The 21,714-nt window shown below is 37.4% G+C and overlaps 1 protein-coding gene across 6 annotated transcripts in view; it reads left to right on the top strand.

Annotated features, from left to right (window-relative positions):
• myo7aa (myosin VIIAa) overlaps positions 1–21,714 on the top strand; it is a 58,700-nt gene that overhangs the window by 30,294 nt on the left and 6,692 nt on the right. For all 6 annotated transcript variants that reach the window (XM_058634278.1, XM_058634281.1, XM_058634280.1 and 3 more), the window contains 23 exons: positions 2–178; positions 293–382; positions 683–810; positions 906–1,032; positions 1,271–1,390; positions 2,025–2,198; positions 2,395–2,622; positions 2,872–3,039; positions 3,317–3,434; positions 3,712–3,838; positions 4,088–4,257; positions 4,785–4,975; positions 5,317–5,441; positions 5,699–5,856; positions 6,421–6,574; positions 6,779–6,934; positions 7,791–7,896; positions 7,964–8,077; positions 8,192–8,279; positions 8,704–8,810; positions 8,917–9,102; positions 9,719–9,835; positions 10,077–10,160. In XM_058634278.1, the coding sequence (XP_058490261.1) occupies positions 2–178; positions 293–382; positions 683–810; positions 906–1,032; positions 1,271–1,390; positions 2,025–2,198; positions 2,395–2,622; positions 2,872–3,039; positions 3,317–3,434; positions 3,712–3,838; positions 4,088–4,257; positions 4,785–4,975; positions 5,317–5,441; positions 5,699–5,856; positions 6,421–6,574; positions 6,779–6,934; positions 7,791–7,896; positions 7,964–8,077; positions 8,192–8,279; positions 8,704–8,810; positions 8,917–9,102; positions 9,719–9,835; positions 10,077–10,160 (3,213 nt within the window). The remainder of the gene's footprint in view (position 1; positions 179–292; positions 383–682; positions 811–905; positions 1,033–1,270; positions 1,391–2,024; positions 2,199–2,394; positions 2,623–2,871; positions 3,040–3,316; positions 3,435–3,711; positions 3,839–4,087; positions 4,258–4,784; positions 4,976–5,316; positions 5,442–5,698; positions 5,857–6,420; positions 6,575–6,778; positions 6,935–7,790; positions 7,897–7,963; positions 8,078–8,191; positions 8,280–8,703; positions 8,811–8,916; positions 9,103–9,718; positions 9,836–10,076; positions 10,161–21,714) is intronic.

Raw genomic sequence — 21,714 nt, 5'->3', positions numbered from 1 at the left:
GGCTGCTCTGGCGGTGTGGATCACAGTGCTGAGGTTCATGGGGGATCTGCCGGAGCCCAAGTACCACACAGCCATCAGCGACGGCAGCGAGAAAATCCCTGTCATGACCAAAATCTACGAGACACTGGGAAAGAAGACGTACAAGAGGGAGCTGCAGGCATTGCAGGGGGAGGGGGAGGTGAGGAGGAGATGGGTCATAGCCTTCAGTCATTACGTGTCTTGTTTGCTGTGAGCAGAAACATCTTGCAATTGGTCTCTTGATGAGATTTCTCTCACCTTCCTCTGTCCCCAGACGCCTCACGCCGACAGCCACAAGAAGAACAGTGTCCGACACAAACTTGTGTCTCTGACCCTGAAGAAGAAATCCAAGATCACTGAGGAGGTGAGAGACAGCGGGAAAATATAAAACCACATACTTCTGATACTCAGCATCTCCAGCTGACATGATGCTGATCCATATGGTCTGTATTTATATCACGCTTCTTAAGTCTTGATGACCACTCAGCATTTTACACCACAGTTTTACCATTCACACACATTTACACACTGTTGGCTCAGCTGTTAGAAGCAAGTGTCTTGCTCAGATCACATCGCCATGTAGAGGAACTGGTGATCGAACCCCCGACCTGCTCTATCACTAAACCACAGCCACTAGAGAAAAATACATTGTGATGTTTCACAGGTCACCAAGCGCCTCAATGATGGCGAGTACGGTCTCCACGGTAACAGCATGTTGGAGGACAGGCCGACGTCCAACCTGGAGAAACTTCACTTCATCATTGGCAACGGGATTCTGAGGCCAGCACTGAGGTGCACACACACACACACACACACACACACACACAGACATTACATGTGATAATCATATATGTAAAGTTTAATAGTTAATTGTGTGTGTGTGTTAGGGATGAGATCTACTGTCAGATCTGTAAGCAGCTGAGTCAGAACCCGTCTAAGAGTTCTCACGCTCGTGGCTGGATCCTCATCTCTCTGTGCGTCGGCTGCTTTGCTCCATCAGACAAGTTTGTCAAGGTCGGATCACACTCAACATTTTCTAATATTTGTTTTATTATGAATAAATGGGAGGACACATATTTTTTTCCACAGCTTAATTGATCATCAACATTTAAAAATTAGATGTTTACAACTGTAAAACCTGCAGTTATATTTCACTTGTTAGTAACTTTTTGTGATGTTACCATCTTAATGGTTTTTGTTTCATTTGCTTGTGAAATTTAAACATATTTACAAAAATAATTTGTACCGGCAGTACCTGAGGAACTTCATCAGCAGCGGGCCACCGGGTTACGCTCCGTACTGTGAAGAGAGGCTGAGACGAACGTTTGTGAACGGAACAAGAACACAACCTCCATCCTGGCTGGAGCTGCAGGTACAAACACACACATCTGACTTAGTTAAGAAAAGTTTGAATTGGCCACAAATTAATGAGGTTGTAATTAGCAGCAATTTTCAGCCTTTTTCTCGAATGCGTCACAAATCATCACATTGTGCAGCAGCCATCATTGTCATGATTATAATTTATATTTGAATTATCTTCTGCTCTTTAGATGTGAACAACAACACACACACAAAGGCTACATCTGCAAATAAACAATGAGTATTAAAGCATATTTTATACAAAAAGCTGAAACACAGTATATTGCAAGGGATTAAAGACTTGACATAAAAATTGAGATGCAATTTAGAAGAACATCAGAAACATGGAGATGAAAAACATCATCACAAACAAAAGGCATTAATCAAATGACCATAAACTTAAGTTTTGTCATTCAAAGTAGTCGGCAACATTCAGATCTACTAGTGAATGTGGTCTGAAGAACAGCTGATGTGATGTTAGTGTTAGTAATGTTTGGCTTGACTGAGGGGATGGAATGATTTGAAAAACAACAAGAACTACCTCATCACTGATTCAGATTGGTTTTCAATCTGAGATGAGATAAGATGAGATAATATAATATTTTTTGTTTGTCCCATGACGGGGTAATTTGCAATCCTGTGCTCAGGCTACAAAGTCTAAGAAACCGATCATGCTGCCGGTGACGTTCATGGACGGTACAACCAAAACTCTGCTGACCGACTCGGCCACCACAGCCAAAGAGCTGTGCAGTGCTCTGTCCGACAAAATCAACCTGCAAGACCGCTTCGGCTTCTCCCTCTACATCGCACTGTTTGACAAGGTGAAATATGATTAAATATTGTTTTCATCTTTCTCTGAACTCACCTTAATTAAAATACACATGTGTAAGAGCAGGATTTTGTGACATCACAACAAGTCTTCACAGGAGAGTGTCGAGGAGGAGACATTAAAATCTGAGTCCAGGTTTTACAAGTTGGATTATTGTTCATGGTAATGAAAGCATCGTCTTCCCGCAGGTCTCCTCGTTAGGCAGCGGGAATGACCATGTGATGGATGCCGTGTCGCAGTGCGAGCAGTATGCAAAGGAGCAGGGAGCGCAGGAGAGGAACGCCCCCTGGAGGCTCTTCTTCAGGAAGGAGATCTTCACGCCCTGGCATTGTCCCTCCGATGACCTGGTGGCCACCAACCTAATCTACCAACAAATCGTCAGGGGCGTCAAGTTTGGAGAGTATCGCTGCGACAGGGTGATGACATTCAACCTCGCTCTGCTATTTATGTGACATTTTAGAAATGATATGCATATGTATGAATTAAGTTGTAATGCAAGTATGAACCTAAGGTAACTTGGCTTATTTTTACGGAAATTCAGGCTGTTTTTTTTAAGGTTCAAACTTACAACACAGTTAGTATGATGAGAGTGATGTCCTAATTCTGGAAAACAAACAAATATTTCAACCTCATACCAACTGACTGCTCTGCGTGTGTGTCCTCAGGATGACCTGTCAGAGCTGGCCTCTCAGCAGTATTACATTGACTACGGTTCAGAGATTCTTCTGGAGCGTCTGCTCAGCCTCATCCCCTCTTACATCCCAGACAGAGAGATCAACCCTTCCAAAACGGTGGAAAAATGGGCTCATTTCATCATGGCTGCTCACAAAAAGGTGCTCGACAGCGTTTATCCACATTCTCCCTGCATTTATGTCTACACAGGAGTCTGTGTAGCCAGGATTACAGGGAATTCTCATTTAAACAACAGAATAAATATGACTAAAGTGATTATCTGGCAACCAACATGCATCACTCATCTAAATAGAATCCAGCATTAACACTAATACAATCATTTCACATTATTTTAGTATTCTGTGAACCATTTTGATTAGAGTTGGAGCTCAATGGGACACAACGTTTACTCTTTGTCACCCCACCGTGTCTTCTTAGGGAATCTACACTCAGAACAGGTTTGACCCTCAGAAGGTGAAGGAGGAAGTGGTGGACTTCGCTCGACACAAGTGGCCACTGCTCTTCTCTCGTTTCTACGAAGCCTTTAAGTTCACAGGTGACCATCGTGTCAGCTACAGCCTATCTCACACCTTCACATGTGGCTCACTGTTCAATCATCCAAAACAGATTATTACTCTTTAAAGCCGCTGCTCAACCTTTATGTTGTACCAGAAATTGCCCAAAGTTCATATTCAAAGTATTTTTAAGTGTACTGATGTAAAGATTTGTTAACATTATCAGTTGATTTCATGATATTAAATTAAATGTATTTTTAGTTCTTGAGCTGCACAGTCAGTGAACAATTTTCTGTGAATTCTTCTGTCTTCTCTCAGGCCCCAGTTTGCCTAAAAACGACTTGATCGTGGCTGTTAACTGGACTGGTGTTTATTTTGTGGACGAGCAGGAGCAGGTCCTCTTAGAGCTCTCTTTCCCAGAAATCACTGCAGTTTCCAGCAGTAGGTGAGGCATGCTGGGTGTTGTAGTACTTTACAGACGAGAGACATCCAAGTGTTTGGAAAGTTAGATGAAACAGTGAAGTTTAAAGGTTAATTTCCCTCTGATGGTCAACATTGTATTCTTTTTAAGACACCTTAATGTAATGTTTTTTTCTAAATGCTCCTTTTTTTTACATTGGTTAGTAATAACTTTAGTTTGTTCTGCAGGGCAAAGGTTAATCAGCCTATTTTTTTCATATCTTTTATTTCTCAGAGGAGGAAAGCTGCAGGGTCAGAGTTTCACTTTGGCAACCATCAAAGGAGACGAGTACACTTTCACCTCCAACAATGCAGAAGACATCCGTGACCTGGTTGTGACTTTCCTGGAGGGACTGAGGAAGAGGTCCAAGTTTGTGGTTGCACTACAAGACAACCCCAACCCAAGTATGTCCTCAAAGTTTCATACACACTGCTTCGTGAAAATTAAGGGAACTCCTAAGTAAACCACACAGAAAATCTTAACATTATTAATTTAATTTTTAATTTAACAGCTGTGTTAAAAAAAGTGGACAAAAATAGACCCTGTTAAAAATCAAAGATGATGAAGTTTTCTGTTAGTTTTTTTTTTGATTAGTGTATATAATTGGTATCATTGTTGTGCCCATCAGCTTCTCTAAATATTTATTTTAGAATCACTTTAAGTAAAACTGCAAACGTGAAGTTTAGGCAAATTATTATTTATTTATTTATTTATTTTTACTGATTAATTGAATAATTGTGGCACTTGTAGGAATTGTCTTTACTTGTTGGTTTCATCTCCATTTAAACTCGGAGTAGGAAAGGAATTTGTCTATTTTTGTTTTGTTGTAGTTTTACTTAAGTTAGTAGTTTGGTCCCTAAAGATTCTTAGAGAACAAGTTACAGTATCGATCTCACCTAAGAATAAACGGTGCCGTTTGTTTTTCCCACAGCTGGGGAGGAGTCAACGTTCCTGAGCTTCCTGAAAGGCGACCTGATCCTGTTGGACCAGGACACTGGCGAGCAGGTTCTTAACTCTGGTTGGGCACATGGTGTCAACGAACGCACCAATCAAAGAGGAGATTTTCCAGCTGACTGCGTGTACGTCCTGCCCTCCATGACTCGACCTCAGCCGGAAATAGTGGTGAGCGGAAAAATATAAAATCTAAGGCTACGTTCATGTCTGATTCTTTTAGACTCAGTCAGATTTGTGTCACTTCAGTATGTGGTCCTAGATCAGATATGTTTGTGATACATGATGACCTTGTGACATGTGCTGGTCTTATTAGAATTCATACAGGTTTTTAGTGGAGTCACAAATATAACAATTTCTGTTGTTGGTGACACAATCGGATGCAAGATAATTGTAGTTATCAGGCAAAAACGTTTTTATCTTTAATGTTTTTAATTCAACAATTCAGTAAACTCTTTTTTCTACCTCTTTTTTCCTAATGTTGTGTAATCTGGTGCAATCCCTCATTTCAGGCACTAGTAACCATGACACCGGACCAGCGGCAGCAGTCAGTTCGTGTTTCGCAGCTCGTCATGCCAGAGACTGACGGCAAAATAAAACCCTACACACTGGAGGAGTTCTCTTACGACTACTTCCGGTACAGACGTTAAGACACACACAAAAAAAACACAACTGGACATAAACAATAAACACGTGTGTTCACATCTTTACAAACAAAAGCACAACATTGACAGGTACGCTCCTAAAAGCATAGTGATGTAGCAGTTCAGTCTGAAACATTCAGGATTTTTCCTTCATCACAAGTGTGCCATTATTAACACAGAGAAACAAACATGTTCAGGTTTTGGTCAACAATGTTAACCATCAACAGCCTCAAACTAGCGTTTCTTTCAGGCCGCCTCCCAAACACACTCTGAGCAGAGTGATGGTCACTAAGAATCGTGGGAAGGACAAAATGTGGACCTGCACCAGAGAGCCGCTCAAACAGCCGCTGCTGAAGAAGGTGGTGAACCATGAGGAGCTGGCTCAGGATGCCTGCATGGCCTTCATAGATATCCTTCAAACTGTACAGTCTCACTAAACTGTGTTTTTTTCTCACCTGGATTTACTTGACCTGAATATCTTTATCCGTGATTATATTCTGTAAATGTTAAGTTTAAGTCAGAATGAGTAAAGACAGTACTAATACAAAAAGAACAACCTGTAATAATATAGTAAAAATACTAAAACCTTAGGTTTTAAATTAAAGTGACTTATCCAAGGGAAAGGGGAAGCCTCTTTATTGTCATTATACCACCGGTATTGCACAATGAAATGTCGAGGTCAGATGGAAGGTTGATCAGAGTCGCTGCGACTGAGCGCACCGCCACAAGGGATCAACCTGACCGAATGCGACTAACATTCTAACATGTTTTGATTCAATGAGTTTCATACACATTTTTTTTAAACAGATCTGCTTTTCTGTAAGTTGAGGATAAACTTGACTTATTGGCAACACACATTTTCATTACACTGTTTGGCAAAACCAATCCAGATTTTCATCCACACACACACGTACTGTCTGTAATTTGTGTTAAGTCTAACCAGGTTGTGTTGTTCCTTGACATTTGTCCCACCTATGATGAAGTATATGGGTGACTATCCGTCCAAGCGGACGCGATCGGTCAATGAGTTAACGGACCAGATCTTTGAAGGAGCGCTGAAGGCCGAACCTCTGAAAGATGAGATCTACTGTCAGATCATCAAACAGCTCACTGACAACCACGTCAAGTGAGTGTCGAAATGCAGTCGAAATGAAACGCCATGATATCCAGACCCAACACTCGCACACCAGGACTTTGATTGATTACTAAGAATTTACTAAAACAAGATTCACAAAAATATATGTGTGAACACAAGTTTTAGTTCAAGCAGTATTGTTGCATTTGGTGTAAAACTATATGATGTCTTAACAATGTTTTTGCGCTGGTGCAGGTACAGTGAGGAGAAAGGCTGGGAGCTGCTGTGGTTGTGTTCTGGTCTGTTTCCTCCCAGTAACGTGTTGCTGCCCCACATTCAGCGTTTCCTCCAGTCCAAGAGGCACCACCCACTCTCTGCAGACTGTATGCAGAGGCTGCACAAAGCTTTGCGGTAAAACTTATTATATTGATTTATAACTGTATATATACTTTTAACTAGATACATTTTAAAGATGCAGTAGGTAGAGTGGGTAGAAGGTCCTTGAATCTCATCTGCAGATTAAAAACTAAAGTTTTGGAGTGAAGTCATCCCACCCACACATTCTTCATACTTCACAGATTATTAGAGTCAATCTCTACCTCTTTTTTTGAGGTTTCTTGTATGTGCAGCTGCTAAGTAGAGTAGCCAATAGGAGGCGCCCTCTCTTTCCCTCTGAACTTCCCTGTGATTGGTCAAAGTCTTCTGCTATGCATCAGATCATTTACATTAGTGTGGAGAGGCTAAATTGGATTTAAAAATTTTTGAATCAGGATCAGAGATGCACTGCATTAAAAGCAGACTTATAGATAAAGGAGAGAAAATCATTGAGGAATGTAGCAGGCATATTGTGAAATAAATGTGGATTTTTGAAGCTTTGAAAAGTTAACACTTGAGTCCATTGTCTGTTTTAAAATCCCTCCTTAAAACCCACCTTTTCTCTTTGGCCTTTGACACTTAATGAGACGTTGATTTTTATTTATTTTACTTATTTTTATTTGAATAGAATTTATTGGTTTTTATTGTATGGCTGCTATTTCTGCTATATCATTGTGTTTTTTATGATTTTTAATTTATTTTAAGATATTCTATCTCATTTTGAACCTTTTACTTATTATGCCTTTTATTTATTCTGTACAGCACTTTGGTCCACTGTGGTTTGTTTAAAGTGCTTAACAAATAAAGTTGGATTGGATTGTCAGAGAGAAGAGCATGAGACACCTTTTAAACACCACATCTAAGGGTCTTTTTGTCCATGTTATGTTTGCAGTAATGGATCCAGGAAGTATCCTCCTCATTTGGTGGAAGTGGAGGCCATCCAACATAAGACTACACAGATCTTCCATAAAGTCTATTTCCCCGATGACACAGATGAGGTACGAGTACGGCACATTGATACCATGAACAGAGAATGTCAGTGTTTTTATTGTGTGAAATCTGCAGGCGTTTGAGGTGGAGTCCAGCACCAAAGCAAAGGATTTCTGCCTGAACATTTCGACCCGGCTGCTGCTCAAATCTCCTGAAGGCTTCAGCCTCTTTGTGAAGATCTCAGACAAGGTCAGAAGTCAAAGATTATTTGTCACAAGTTAAATATGACAGAACCCCTCAAGTAATTCAGGTTTTGTTTCTTTCACATAATTAAACTCTGAGTGTGTGTGTGTGTGTTTGTAGGTGATCAGTGTGCCAGAGGGAGATTTCTTCTTTGACTTCGTCAGACATTTGACAGACTGGATCAAGAAATCACGTCCAGCTAAAGACGGTTAGTAACAGTATCTGTTATAAGTTAAAACGCTGCTGAGAATGGCGTGTTTGTCGTATCAAGTTCAACCTGTTATCAGTTATGTTTTTACATTCTTTGTCAGTAGCTGCCTATTTTTTTTCTACTTATTTAAACAAAGACATAAATTGAGTTTCTATATGTATGTTGTCTGTTTTTAAACTGCAGTTACACTGTACTATTAAAGCCAGTTTTGACTGGATTTTGAGCAGGAATTTCAGCTTTGTCGTGCAGTTCAGAGGAAGATTGAGGATCGATCATCTCTACCAAATGGCCATTAGATGGTTGGATGCATTTGATATGTCAAAACTTGAAGGCTGTGGGTTTGATTCCCGGCTCCACCAGTCTACATGCTGATATGTCATTGGGCAAGACACTGAATTAACCCCTCTTTCCTTGCTCCCAGGTATCGTTCCCTCTTTGACCTATCAAGTGTTCTTCATGAAGAAGTTGTGGACAAGTACAGTTCCAGGGAAGGACTCCTTTGCCGACTCCATCTTCCACTACTACCAGGTAAGTCTAGTTGTATTCCCACTGAAGAACTGCTATTTCTCTCTATATTTGCCAATTTTGAAATGATTTACCCATGTGTAATTTTACAACAACTTCCTTTAATCAGGAACTTCCTAAATACCTGCGCGGTTACCACAAATGTTCACGAGAAGAGGTTTTCCAGCTTGCGGCGCTCATCTACCGTGTCAAGTTTGAAGATGACAAGTCCCACTTTCCTTCAATTCCGAAGATGCTTCGGGAGCTGGTTCCCCAGGACCTCATTCGTCAGATGTCGCCAGATGACTGGAAAAGGGTAAATCTACAAAAACAATATTATTAATTAAAGGAATACTTTACCGATTTGCATTTTGCTTTGTATTACAAGAATAGGGGTAGTATTTTTGAAAAATTGTGCTTGGTCCGATCCTTGGTCCGAGGCTTGAAACTGCAGCGCTAATTCCGCACTTTTTAGACCCACTCGTAGGGGGACAGGACCTCATTCCCAGAATGTAAACAATGTCCGGCATCTTTGCTAACAGTTACGCTAACAGGACCAAGTGTCACTGGTTGGCATGTAATAAAGAAAAGAATGAAGATGTGTCTCAACTCAGGGGAAACTAAGGTTGGGAAGCACAGTTTTTCAAAAATACTACCCCTATTCTAGTAATACAAAGCTAAATGCAAATCAGTGAAGTATTCCTTTAAGGTTATAATGTATGTTGACTTGTATGTAATTGATGTTTTCTTGTACTCCAGAGTCAACTGGTGTAATTTGTATTTTCTAAATTTAGTTTAAAAATGTTTTCATACTTATAAATACATACTTAAAAATGAAAGAAATTGTTGCTCGAGGTAAACAACAAAAATCAAATGAGTTTTTACCTATAGCACGGCAATGCTAGAAAAGTAAATCTGTTTGTGTGTTACAGTCTGTGGTGGCATACTTCAATAAACAAGCTGGTAAATCAAGGGAAGAGGCCAAGCTAATGTTCCTGAAGATCATTTACAAATGGCCGACCTTTGGCTCCGCCTTCTTTGAGGTCAAGGTAAACACACCTGAGCCTGTCACTTCCTGTCTGCAGCCCACATTTGTTTTAATTTCTTTTAACAATTATTTCATTTACTTTTTTTTTCATCTTATTTAGCATATTATGGGTATTTTTTTCCGGTAACACCTAATAATTAAACTACATTTTCTTTGTTGTCTCCTGACACAGAAATATTAACATGATAGATGATCAATGATGTTGTTGGATCGTCTAAATATTCAATGTCTCTTGTCTTTAGCAAACCACAGAACCCAACTACCCAGAGATCCTGCTGATAGCCATCAATAAACATGGAGTCAGTCTCATTGATCCAAAGACGAAGGTTTGTGTTTTACTGTCAGATATTCTGATGTTTAAATCAGTTATTTCCTTAGACTTATGGCATTAATGGAAGTTAATTTCCCCCTACAATCCCCCCTAATTTAATTTCTTCACATGTTTTTTACCTGCAGTAACCTGAGAATGCCATCATTGTGTGTGTGTGCTATGTTCAGTCCCAGCACATACACTAACATTTTAGTCAAAGTCAATCAGAGACATACTAAACTATGACTTTTTTGTCACATTTTGCACAACATACTAAGCTATGACTTTTTTGTCACATTTTGGACGACATACTAACCTATGACTTTTTTGTCACATTTTGGACAACATACTAAACTAATAAGGTATAATGCCTGACTTCCGATCAGAAAGTTGTGTGATCGAGTCCTGTCAGTGTCACAATTGCTGTTGATAATCCTGCAAGCATCTGTGGGAAAGGACAAAGCCTCCAAAAACAAAACTTCTTGTAAATATGACATTTTTGGTGCGATTTTGGACGACATACTAAACTATGACTTTTTGGTGCGATTTTGGACGACATACTAAACTATGACTTTTTTGTCACATTTTGGACGACATACTAAACTATGACTTTTTTGTCACATTTTGGACTACATACTAACCTATGACTTTTTTGTCACATTTTGGACGCCATACTAAACTATGACTTTTTGGTGCGATTTTGGACGACATACTAAACTATGACTTTTTGGTGCGATTTTGGACGACATACTAAACTATGACTTTTTTGTCACATTTTGCACAACATACTATGACTTTTTTGTCACATTTTGGACGACATACTAAACTATGACTTTTTGGTGCGATTTTGGACAACATATTTACCTATGACTTTTTTGTCACATTTTGGACGACATACTAAATTATGACTTTTTTGTCATATTTTGGACGACATACTATACTATGACTTTTTTGTCACATTTTGGACGACATACTAACTAACCTATGACTTTTTGTCACATTTTGGACGACATACTAACCTATGACTTTTTTGTCACATTTTGGACGACATGCTAACCTATGACATTTTGGTGGGATTTTGGACGACATACTAACCTATGACTTTTTTGTCACATTTTGCACAACATACTAAGCTATGACTTTTTTGTCACAATTTGGACGACATACTAACCTAAGACTTTTTTGTCACATTTTGGACGACATACTAACCTATGACTTTTTTGTCACATTTTGGACGACATGCTAACCTATGACTTTTTTGTCACATTTTGGACGACATACTAAACTATGACTTTTTTGTCACATTTTGGACGACATACTGACCTATGACTTTTTTGTCACATTTTGGACGACATACTAAACTATGACTTTTTGGTGCGATTTTGGACGACATACTAAACTATGACTTTTTGGTGCGATTTTGGACGACATACTAAACTATGACTTTTTTGTGCGATTTTGGACGACATGCTAACCTATGACATTTTGGTGGGATTTTGGACGACATGCTAAACTATGACTTTTTTGTCACATTTTGGACGACATACTCACCTATGACTTTTTGTCACATTTTGGACGACATACTAAACTATGACTTTTTGGTGCGATTTTGGACGACATACTAACCTATGACTTTTTGTCACATTTTGGACGACATACTAACCTATGACTTTTTTGTCACATTTTGGACGACATGCTAACGTATGACATTTTGGTGGGATTTTGGACGACATACTAACCTAAAACTTTTTTGTCACATTTTGGACGACATACTAAGCTATGACTTTTTTGTCACATTTTGGACGACATACTAAACTATGACTTTTTTGTCACATTTTGCACAACATACTATGACTTTTTTGTCACATTTTGGACGACATACTAAACTATGACTTTTTGGTGCGATTTTGGACAACATATTTACCTATGACTTTTTTGTCACATTTTGGACGACATACTAACCTATGACTTTTTTGTCACATTTTGGACGACATACTAAAAACTATGACTTTTTGGTGCGATTTTGGACGACATACTAAACTATGACTTTTTTGTGCGATTTTGGACGACATACTAAACTATGACTTTTTTGTGCGATTTTGGACGACATACTAACCTATGACTTTTTTGTCACATTTTGGACGACATACTAACCTATGACTTTTTTGTCACATTTTGGACGACATACTAACCTATGACTTTTTTGTCACATTTTGGACGACATACTAACCTATGACTTTTTTGTCACATTTTGGACGACATACTAAACTATGACTTTTTTGTGCGATTTTGGACAACATACTAACCTATGACTTTTTTGTCACATTTTGGACGACATACTAACCTATGACTTTTTTGTCACATTTTGGACGACATACTAACCTATGACTTTTTTGTCACATTTTGGACGACATACTAAACTATGACTTTTTTGTCACATTTTGGACGACATACTAACCTATGACTTTTTTGTGCGATTTTGGACGACATACTAACCTATGACTTTTTGGTGCGATTTTGGACGACATACTAACCTATGACTTTTTTGTCACATTTTGGACGACATACTAAAAACTATGACTTTTTGGTGCGATTTTGGACGACATACTAAACTATGACTTTTTTGTGCGATTTTGGACGACATACTAACCTATGACTTTTTTGTCACATTTTGGACGACATACTAACCTATGACTTTTTTGTCACATTTTGGACGACATACTAACCTATGACTTTTTTGTGCGATTTTGGACGACATACTAACCTATGACTTTTTGGTGCGATTTTGGACGACATACTAACCTATGACTTTTTGGTGCGATTTTGGACGACATACTAAAAACTATGACTTTTTGGTGCGATTTTGGACGACATACTAAACTATGACTTTTTTGTGCAATTTTGGACGACATACTAAACTATGACTTTGTTGTGCGATTTTGGACGACATACTAACCTATGACTTTTTTGTCACATTTTGGACGACATACTAAACTATGACTTTTTTGTGCGATTTTGGACGACATACTTACCTATGACTTTTTTGTCACATTTTGGACGACATACTAAACTATGACTTTTTTGTCACATTTTGGACGACATACTAAACTATGACTTTTTTGTGCGATTTTGGACGACATACTAACCTATGACTTTTTTGTCACATTTTGGACGACATACTTACCTATGACTTTTTTGTCACATTTTGGACGACATACTAACCTATGACTTTTTTGTCACATTTTGGACGACATACTTACCTATGACTTTTTTGTCACATTTTGGACGACATACTAACCTATGACTTTTTTGTCACATTTTGGACGACATACTAACCTATGACTTTTTTGTCACATTTTGGACGACATACTAAACTATGACTTTTTTGTCACATTTTGGACGACATACTAACCTATGACTTTTTTGTGCGATTTTGGACGACATACTAACCTATGACTTTTTGGTGCGATTTTGGACGACATACTAACCTATGACTTTTTTGTCACATTTTGGACGACATACTAAAAACTATGACTTTTTGGTGCGATTTTGGACGACATACTAAACTATGACTTTTTTGTGCGATTTTGGACGACATACTAAACTATGACTTTTTTGTGCGATTTTGGACGACATACTAACCTATGACTTTTTTGTCACATTTTGGACGACATACTAACCTATGACTTTTTTGTCACATTTTGGACGACATACTAACCTATGACTTTTTTGTCACATTTTGGACGACATACTAACCTATGACTTTTTTGTCACATTTTGGACGACATACTAAACTATGACTTTTTTGTGCGATTTTGGACGACATACTAACCTATGACTTTTTTGTCACATTTTGGACGACATACTAACCTATGACTCTTTTGTCACATTTTGGACGACATACTAACCTATGACTTTTTTGTCACATTTTGGACGACATACTAAACTATGACTTTTTTGTCACATTTTGGACGACATACTAACCTATGACTTTTTTGTGCGATTTTGGACGACATACTAACCTATGACTTTTTGGTGCGATTTTGGACGACATACTAACCTATGACTTTTTTGTCACATTTTGGACGACATACTAAAAACTATGACTTTTTGGTGCGATTTTGGACGACATACTAAACTATGACTTTTTTGTGCGATTTTGGACGACATACTAAACTATGACTTTTTTGTGCGATTTTGGACGACATACTAACCTATGACTTTTTTGTCACATTTTGGACGACATACTAACCTATGACTTTTTTGTGCGATTTTGGACGACATACTAACCTATGACTTTTTGGTGCGATTTTGGACGACATACTAACCTATGACTTTTTGGTGCGATTTTGGACGACATACTAAAAACTATGACTTTTTGGTGCGATTTTGGACGACATACTAAACTATGACTTTTTTGTGCGATTTTGGACGACATACTAAACTATGACTTTGTTGTGTGATTTTGGACGACATACTAAACTATGACTTTTTTGTCACATTTTGGACGACATACTAAACTATGACTTTTTTGTGCGATTTTGGACGACATACTAACCTATGACTTTTTGGTGCGATTTTGGACGACATACTAACCTATGACTTTTTTGTCACATTTTGGACGACATACTAAACTATGACTTTTTTGTCACATTTTGGACGACATACTAACCTATGACTTTTTTGTCACATTTTGGACGACATACTAACTTATGACTTTTTGTCACATTTTGGACGACATACTAAACTATGACTTTTTGGTGCGATTTTGGACGACATACTAAACTATGACTTTTTTGTGCGATTTTGGACGACATACTAACCTATGACTTTTTTGTCACATTTTGGACGACATACTAACCTTTGACTTTTTTGTCACATTTTGGATGACATACTAAACTATGACTTATTTCAAAATTTTGACGACATACTAAACTATGACTTTTTGGTGCGATTTTGGACGACATGCTAACCTATGACATTTTGGTGGGATTTTGGACGACATACTAACCTATGACTTTTTTGTCACATTTTGGACGACATACTAACCTATGACTTTTTGTCACATTTTGGACGACATACTAAACTATGACTTTTTGGTGCGATTTTGGACGACATACTAACCTATGACTTTTTTGTCACATTTTGCACAACATACTAAGCTATGACTTTTTTGTCACAATTTGGACGACATACTAACCTAAGACTTTTTTGTCACATTTTGGACGACATACTAACCTATGACTTTTTTGTCACATTTTGGACGACCTACGAACCTATGACTTTTTTGTCACATTTTGGACGACATACTAAACTATGATTTTTTTGTCACATTTTGGACGACATACTGACCTATGACTTTTTTGTCACATTTTGGACGACATACTAAACTATGACTTTTTGGTGCGATTTTGGACGACATACTAAACTATGACTTTTTGGTGCGATTTTGGACGACATACTAAACTATGACTTTTTTGTGCGATTTTGGACGACATGCTAACCTATGACATTTTGGTGGGATTTTGGACGACATGCTAAACTATGACTTTTTTGTCACATTTTGGACGACATACTAACCTATGACTTTTTGTCACATTTTGGACGACATACTAACCTATGACTTTTTGTCACATTTTGGACGACATACTAAACTATGACTTTTTGGTGCGATTTTGGACGACATACTAACCTATGACTTTTTGTCACATTTTGGATGACATACTAACCTATGACTTTTTTGTCACATTTTGGACGACATGCTAACGTATGACATTTTGGTGGGATTTTGGACGACATAGTAACCTATGACTTTTTTGTCACATTTTGCACAACATACTAAGCTATGACTTTTTTGTCAAAATTTGGACGACATGATAACGTATGACATTTTGGTGGGATTTTGGACGACATACTAACCTATGACTTTTTTGTGCGATTTTGGACGACATACTAAACTATGACTTTTTGGTGCGATTTTGGACGACATACTAAACTATGACTTTTTTGTGCGATTTTGGACGACATGCTAACCTATGACATTTTGGTGGGATTTTGGACGACATGCTAAACTATGACTTTTTTGTCACATTTTGGACGACATACTAACCTATGACTTTTTGTCACATTTTGGACGACATACTAACCTATGACTTTTTGTCACATTTTGGACGACATACTAAACTATGACTTTTTGGTGCGATTTTGGACGACATACTAACCTATGACTTTTTGTCACATTTTGGATGACATACTAACCTATGACTTTTTTGTCACATTTTGGACGACATGCTAACGTATGACATTTTGGTGGGATTTTGGACGACATAGTAACCTATGACTTTTTTGTCACATTTTGCACAACATACTAAGCTATGACTTTTTTGTCACAATTTGGACGACATGATAACGTATGACATTTTGGTGGGATTTTGGACGACATACTAACCTATGACTTTTTTGTGCGATTTTGGACGACATACTAACCTATGACTTTTTGGTGCGATTTTGGACGACATACTAACTTATGACTTTTTGTCACATTTTGGACGACATACTAAACTATGACTTTTTGGTGCGATTTTGGACGACATACTAAACTATGACTTTTTTGTGCGATTTTGGACGACATACTAACCTATGACTTTTTTGTCACATTTTGGACGACATACTAACCTTTGACTTTTTTGTCACATTTTGGATGACATACTAAACTATGACTTATTTCAAAATTTTGACGACATACTAAACTATGACTTTTTGGTGCGATTTTGGACGACATGCTAACCTATGACATTTTGGTGGGATTTTGGACGACATACTAACCTATGACTTTTTTGTCACATTTTGGACGACATACTAACCTATGACTTTTTGTCACATTTTGGACGACATACTAAACTATGACTTTTTGGTGCGATTTTGGACGACATACTAACCTATGACTTTTTTGTCACATTTTGCACAACATACTAAGCTATGACTTTTTTGTCACAATTTGGACGACATACTAACCTAAGACTTTTTTGTCACATTTTGGACGACATACTAACCTATGACTTTTTTGTCACATTTTGGACGACCTACTAACCTATGACTTTTTTGTCACATTTTGGACGACATACTAAACTATGACTTTTTTGTCACATTTTGGACGACATACTGACCTATGACTTTTTTGTCAGATTTTGGACGACATACTAAACTATGACTTTTTGGTGCGATTTTGGACGACATACTAAACTATGACTTTTTGGTGCGATTTTGGACGACATACTAAACTATGACTTTTTTGTGCGATTTTGGACGACATGCTAACCTATGACATTTTGGTGGGATTTTGGACGACATGCTAAACTATGACTTTTTTGTCACATTTTGGACGACATACTAACCTATGACTTTTTGTCACATTTTGGACGACATACTAACCTATGACTTTTTTGTCACATTTTGGACGACATACTAAACTATGACTTTTTTGTCACATTTTGGACGACATACTAACCTATGACTTTTTTGTCACATTTTGGACGACATACTAACTTATGACTTTTTGTCACATTTTGGACGACATACTAAACTATGACTTTTTGGTGCGATTTTGGACGACATACTAAACTATGACTTTTTTGTGCGATTTTGGACGACATACTAACCTATGACTTTTTTGTCACATTTTGGACGACATACTAACCTTTGACTTTTTTGTCACATTTTGGATGACATACTAAACTATGACTTATTTCAAAATTTTGACGACATACTAAACTATGACTTTTTGGTGCGATTTTGGACGACATGCTAACCTATGACATTTTGGTGGGATTTTGGACGACATACTAACCTATGACTTTTTTGTCACATTTTGGACGACATACTAACCTATGACTTTTTTGTCACATTTTGGACGACATACTAACCTATGACTTTTTTGTGCGATTTTGGACGACATACTAACCTATGACTTTTTGGTGCGATTTTGGACGACATACTAACCTATGACTTTTTGGTGCGATTTTGGACGACATACTAAAAACTATGACTTTTTGGTGCGATTTTGGACGACATACTAAACTATGACTTTTTTGTGCAATTTTGGACGACATACTAAACTATGACTTTGTTGTGCGATTTTGGACGACATACTAACCTATGACTTTTTTGTCACATTTTGGACGACATACTAACCTATGACTTTTTGTCACATTTTGGACGACATACTAAACTATGACTTTTTGGTGCGATTTTGGACGACATACTAACCTATGACTTTTTTGTCACATTTTGCACAACATACTAAGCTATGACTTTTTTGTCACAATTTGGACGACATACTAACCTAAGACTTTTTTGTCACATTTTGGACGACATACTAACCTATGACTTTTTTGTCACATTTTGGACGACCTACTAACCTATGACTTTTTTGTCACATTTTGGACGACATACTAACCTATGACTTTTTTGTCACGTTTTGGACGACATACTAAACTATGACTTTTTTGTCACATTTTGGACGACGTACTAACCTATGACTTTTGTCACGTTTTTGACGACATACTAAACTATGACTTTTTTGTCACATTTTGGACGACATACTAAACTATGACTTTTTTGTGCGATTTTGGACGACATGCTAACCTATGACATTTTGGTGGGATTTTGGACGACATGCTAAACTATGACTTTTTTGTCACATTTTGGACGACATACTAACCTATGACTTTTTGTCACATTTTGGACGACATACTAACCTATGACTTTTTGTCACATTTTGGACGACATACTAAACTATGACTTTTTGGTGCGATTTTGGACGACATACTAACCTATGACTTTTTGTCACATTTTGGATGACATACTAACCTATGACTTTTTTGTCACATTTTGGACGACATGCTAACGTATGACATTTTGGTGGGATTTTGGACGACATAGTAACCTATGACTTTTTTGTCACATTTTGCACAACATACTAAGCTATGACTTTTTTGTCACAATTTGGACGACATGATAACGTATGACATTTTGGTGGGATTTTGGACGACATACTAACCTATGACTTTTTTGTGCGATTTTGGACGACATACTAACCTATGACTTTTTGGTGCGATTTTGGACGACATACTAACCTATGACTTTTTTGTCACATTTTGGACGACATACTAAAAACTATGACTTTTTTGTGCGATTTTGGACGACATACTAACCTATGACTTTTTTGTCACATTTTGGACGACATACTAAACTATGACTTTTTTGTCACATTTTGGACGACATACTAAACTATGACTTTTTTGTGCGATTTTGGACGACATACTAACCTATGACTTTTTTGTCACATTTTGGACGACATACTAACCTATGATTTTTTTGTCACATTTTGGACGACATACTAAACTATGACTTTTTTGTCACATTTTGGACGACATACTAACCTATGACTTTTGTCAGATTTTGGACGACATACTAACTTATGACTTTTTGTCACATTTTGGACGACATACTAAACTATGACTTTTTGGTGCGATTTTGGACGACATACTAAACTATGACTTTTTTGTGCGATTTTGGACGACATGCTAACCTATGACATTTTGGTGGGATTTTGGACGACATACTAACCTATGACTTTTTTGTCACATTTTGGACGACATACTAACCTATGACTTTTTGTCACATTTTGGACGACATACTAAACTATGACTTTTTGGTGCGATTTTGGACGACATACTAACCTATGACTTTTTTGTCACATTTTGCACAACATACTAAGCTATGACTTTTTTGTCACAATTTGGACGACATACTAACCTAAGACTTTTTTGTCACATTTTGGACGACATACTAACCTATGACTTTTTTGTCACATTTTGGACGACCTACTAACCTATGACTTTTTTGTCACATTTTGGACGACATACTAAACTATGACTTTTTTGTCACATTTTGGACGACATACTGACCTATGACTTTTTTGTCACATTTTGGACGACATACTAAACTATGACTTTTTTGTCACATTTTGGACGACATACTGACCTATGACTTTTTTGTCACATTTTGGATGACATACTAAACTATGACTTTTTGGTGCGATTTTGGACGACATACTAAACTATGACTTTTTGGTGCGATTTTGGACGACATACTAAACTATGACTTTTTTGTGCGATTTTGGACGACATGCTAACCTATGACATTTTGGTGGGATTTTGGACGACATGCTAAACTATGACTTTTTTGTCACATTTTGGACGACATACTAACCTATGACTTTTTGTCACATTTTGGACGACATACTAAACTATGACTTTTTGGTGCGATTTTGGACGACATACTAACCTATGACTTTTTGTCACATTTTGGATGACATACTAACCTATGACTTTTTTGTCACATTTTGGACAACATGCTAACGTATGACATTTTGGTGGGATTTTGGACGACATACTAACCTATGACTTTTTTGTCACATTTTGCACAACATACTAAGCTATGACTTTTTTGTCACAATTTGGACGACATGATAACGTATGACATTTTGGTGGGATTTTGGACGACATACTAACCTATGACTTTTTTGTCACATTTTGCACAACATACTAAGCTATGACTTTTTTGTCACAATTTGGACGACATACTAACCTAAAACTTTTTTGTCACATTTTGGACGACATACTAACCTATGACTTTTTTGTCACATTTTGGACGACATACTAAACTATGACTTTTTTGTCACATTTTGGACGACATACTAAGCTGTGACTTTTTTGTCACATTTTGGACTACATACTAAACTATGACTTTTTTGTCACATTTTGGACGACATACTATACTATGACTTTTTTGTCACATTTTGGACGACATACTAACCTATGACTTTTTTGTCACATTTTTGACGACATACTAAACTATGACTTTTTTGTCACATTTTGGACGACATACTAAACTATAACTTTTTTGTCACATTTTTGACAACATGCTAACCTATGACATTTTGGTGGGATTTTGGACGACATACTAACCTATGACTTTTTTGTCACATTTTGGACGACATTCTAAACTATGACTTTTGTGTAACATTTTGAATGACATACTAAACTCTGACTTTTTTGTCACATTTTGGACGACATACTAAACTATAACTTTTTGGTGCGATTTTGGACGACATACTAAACTATGACTTTTTTGTCACATTTTGGACGACATACTAACCGATGACTTTTTTGTCACAATTTGGATGATATACTAAAAAAGGAAACCAGAGATGGCAGACTTCGCCTCATTCACACAACCAACCTCTGTCAGGATGTCTTTCTCTGTGGTGCCGAGGTATAATGCCTGACTTCCCATCAGAAGGTTGTGTGATCGAATCCTGTCAGTGTCACAATTGCTGTTGATAATTCTGCAAGCATCTGTGGGAAAAGACAAAGCTTCTTGTAAATATGTCATTTTCGCTGCGACTTTGAATGACAAAAGTCTATGACTTTTTTGTCACTTTTGACTACATACTAACCTATGACTTTTTTGTCACATTTTGGACGACATACTAACCTATGATTTTT

Source organism: Solea solea, chromosome 7 (assembly GCF_958295425.1).
Source record: "Solea solea chromosome 7, fSolSol10.1, whole genome shotgun sequence".
Lineage (NCBI taxonomy): Eukaryota > Metazoa > Chordata > Actinopteri > Pleuronectiformes > Soleidae > Solea > Solea solea.
Note: the sequence above shows the minus strand (reverse complement) of the source record. Positions and strands in the feature narration are given on the sequence as shown.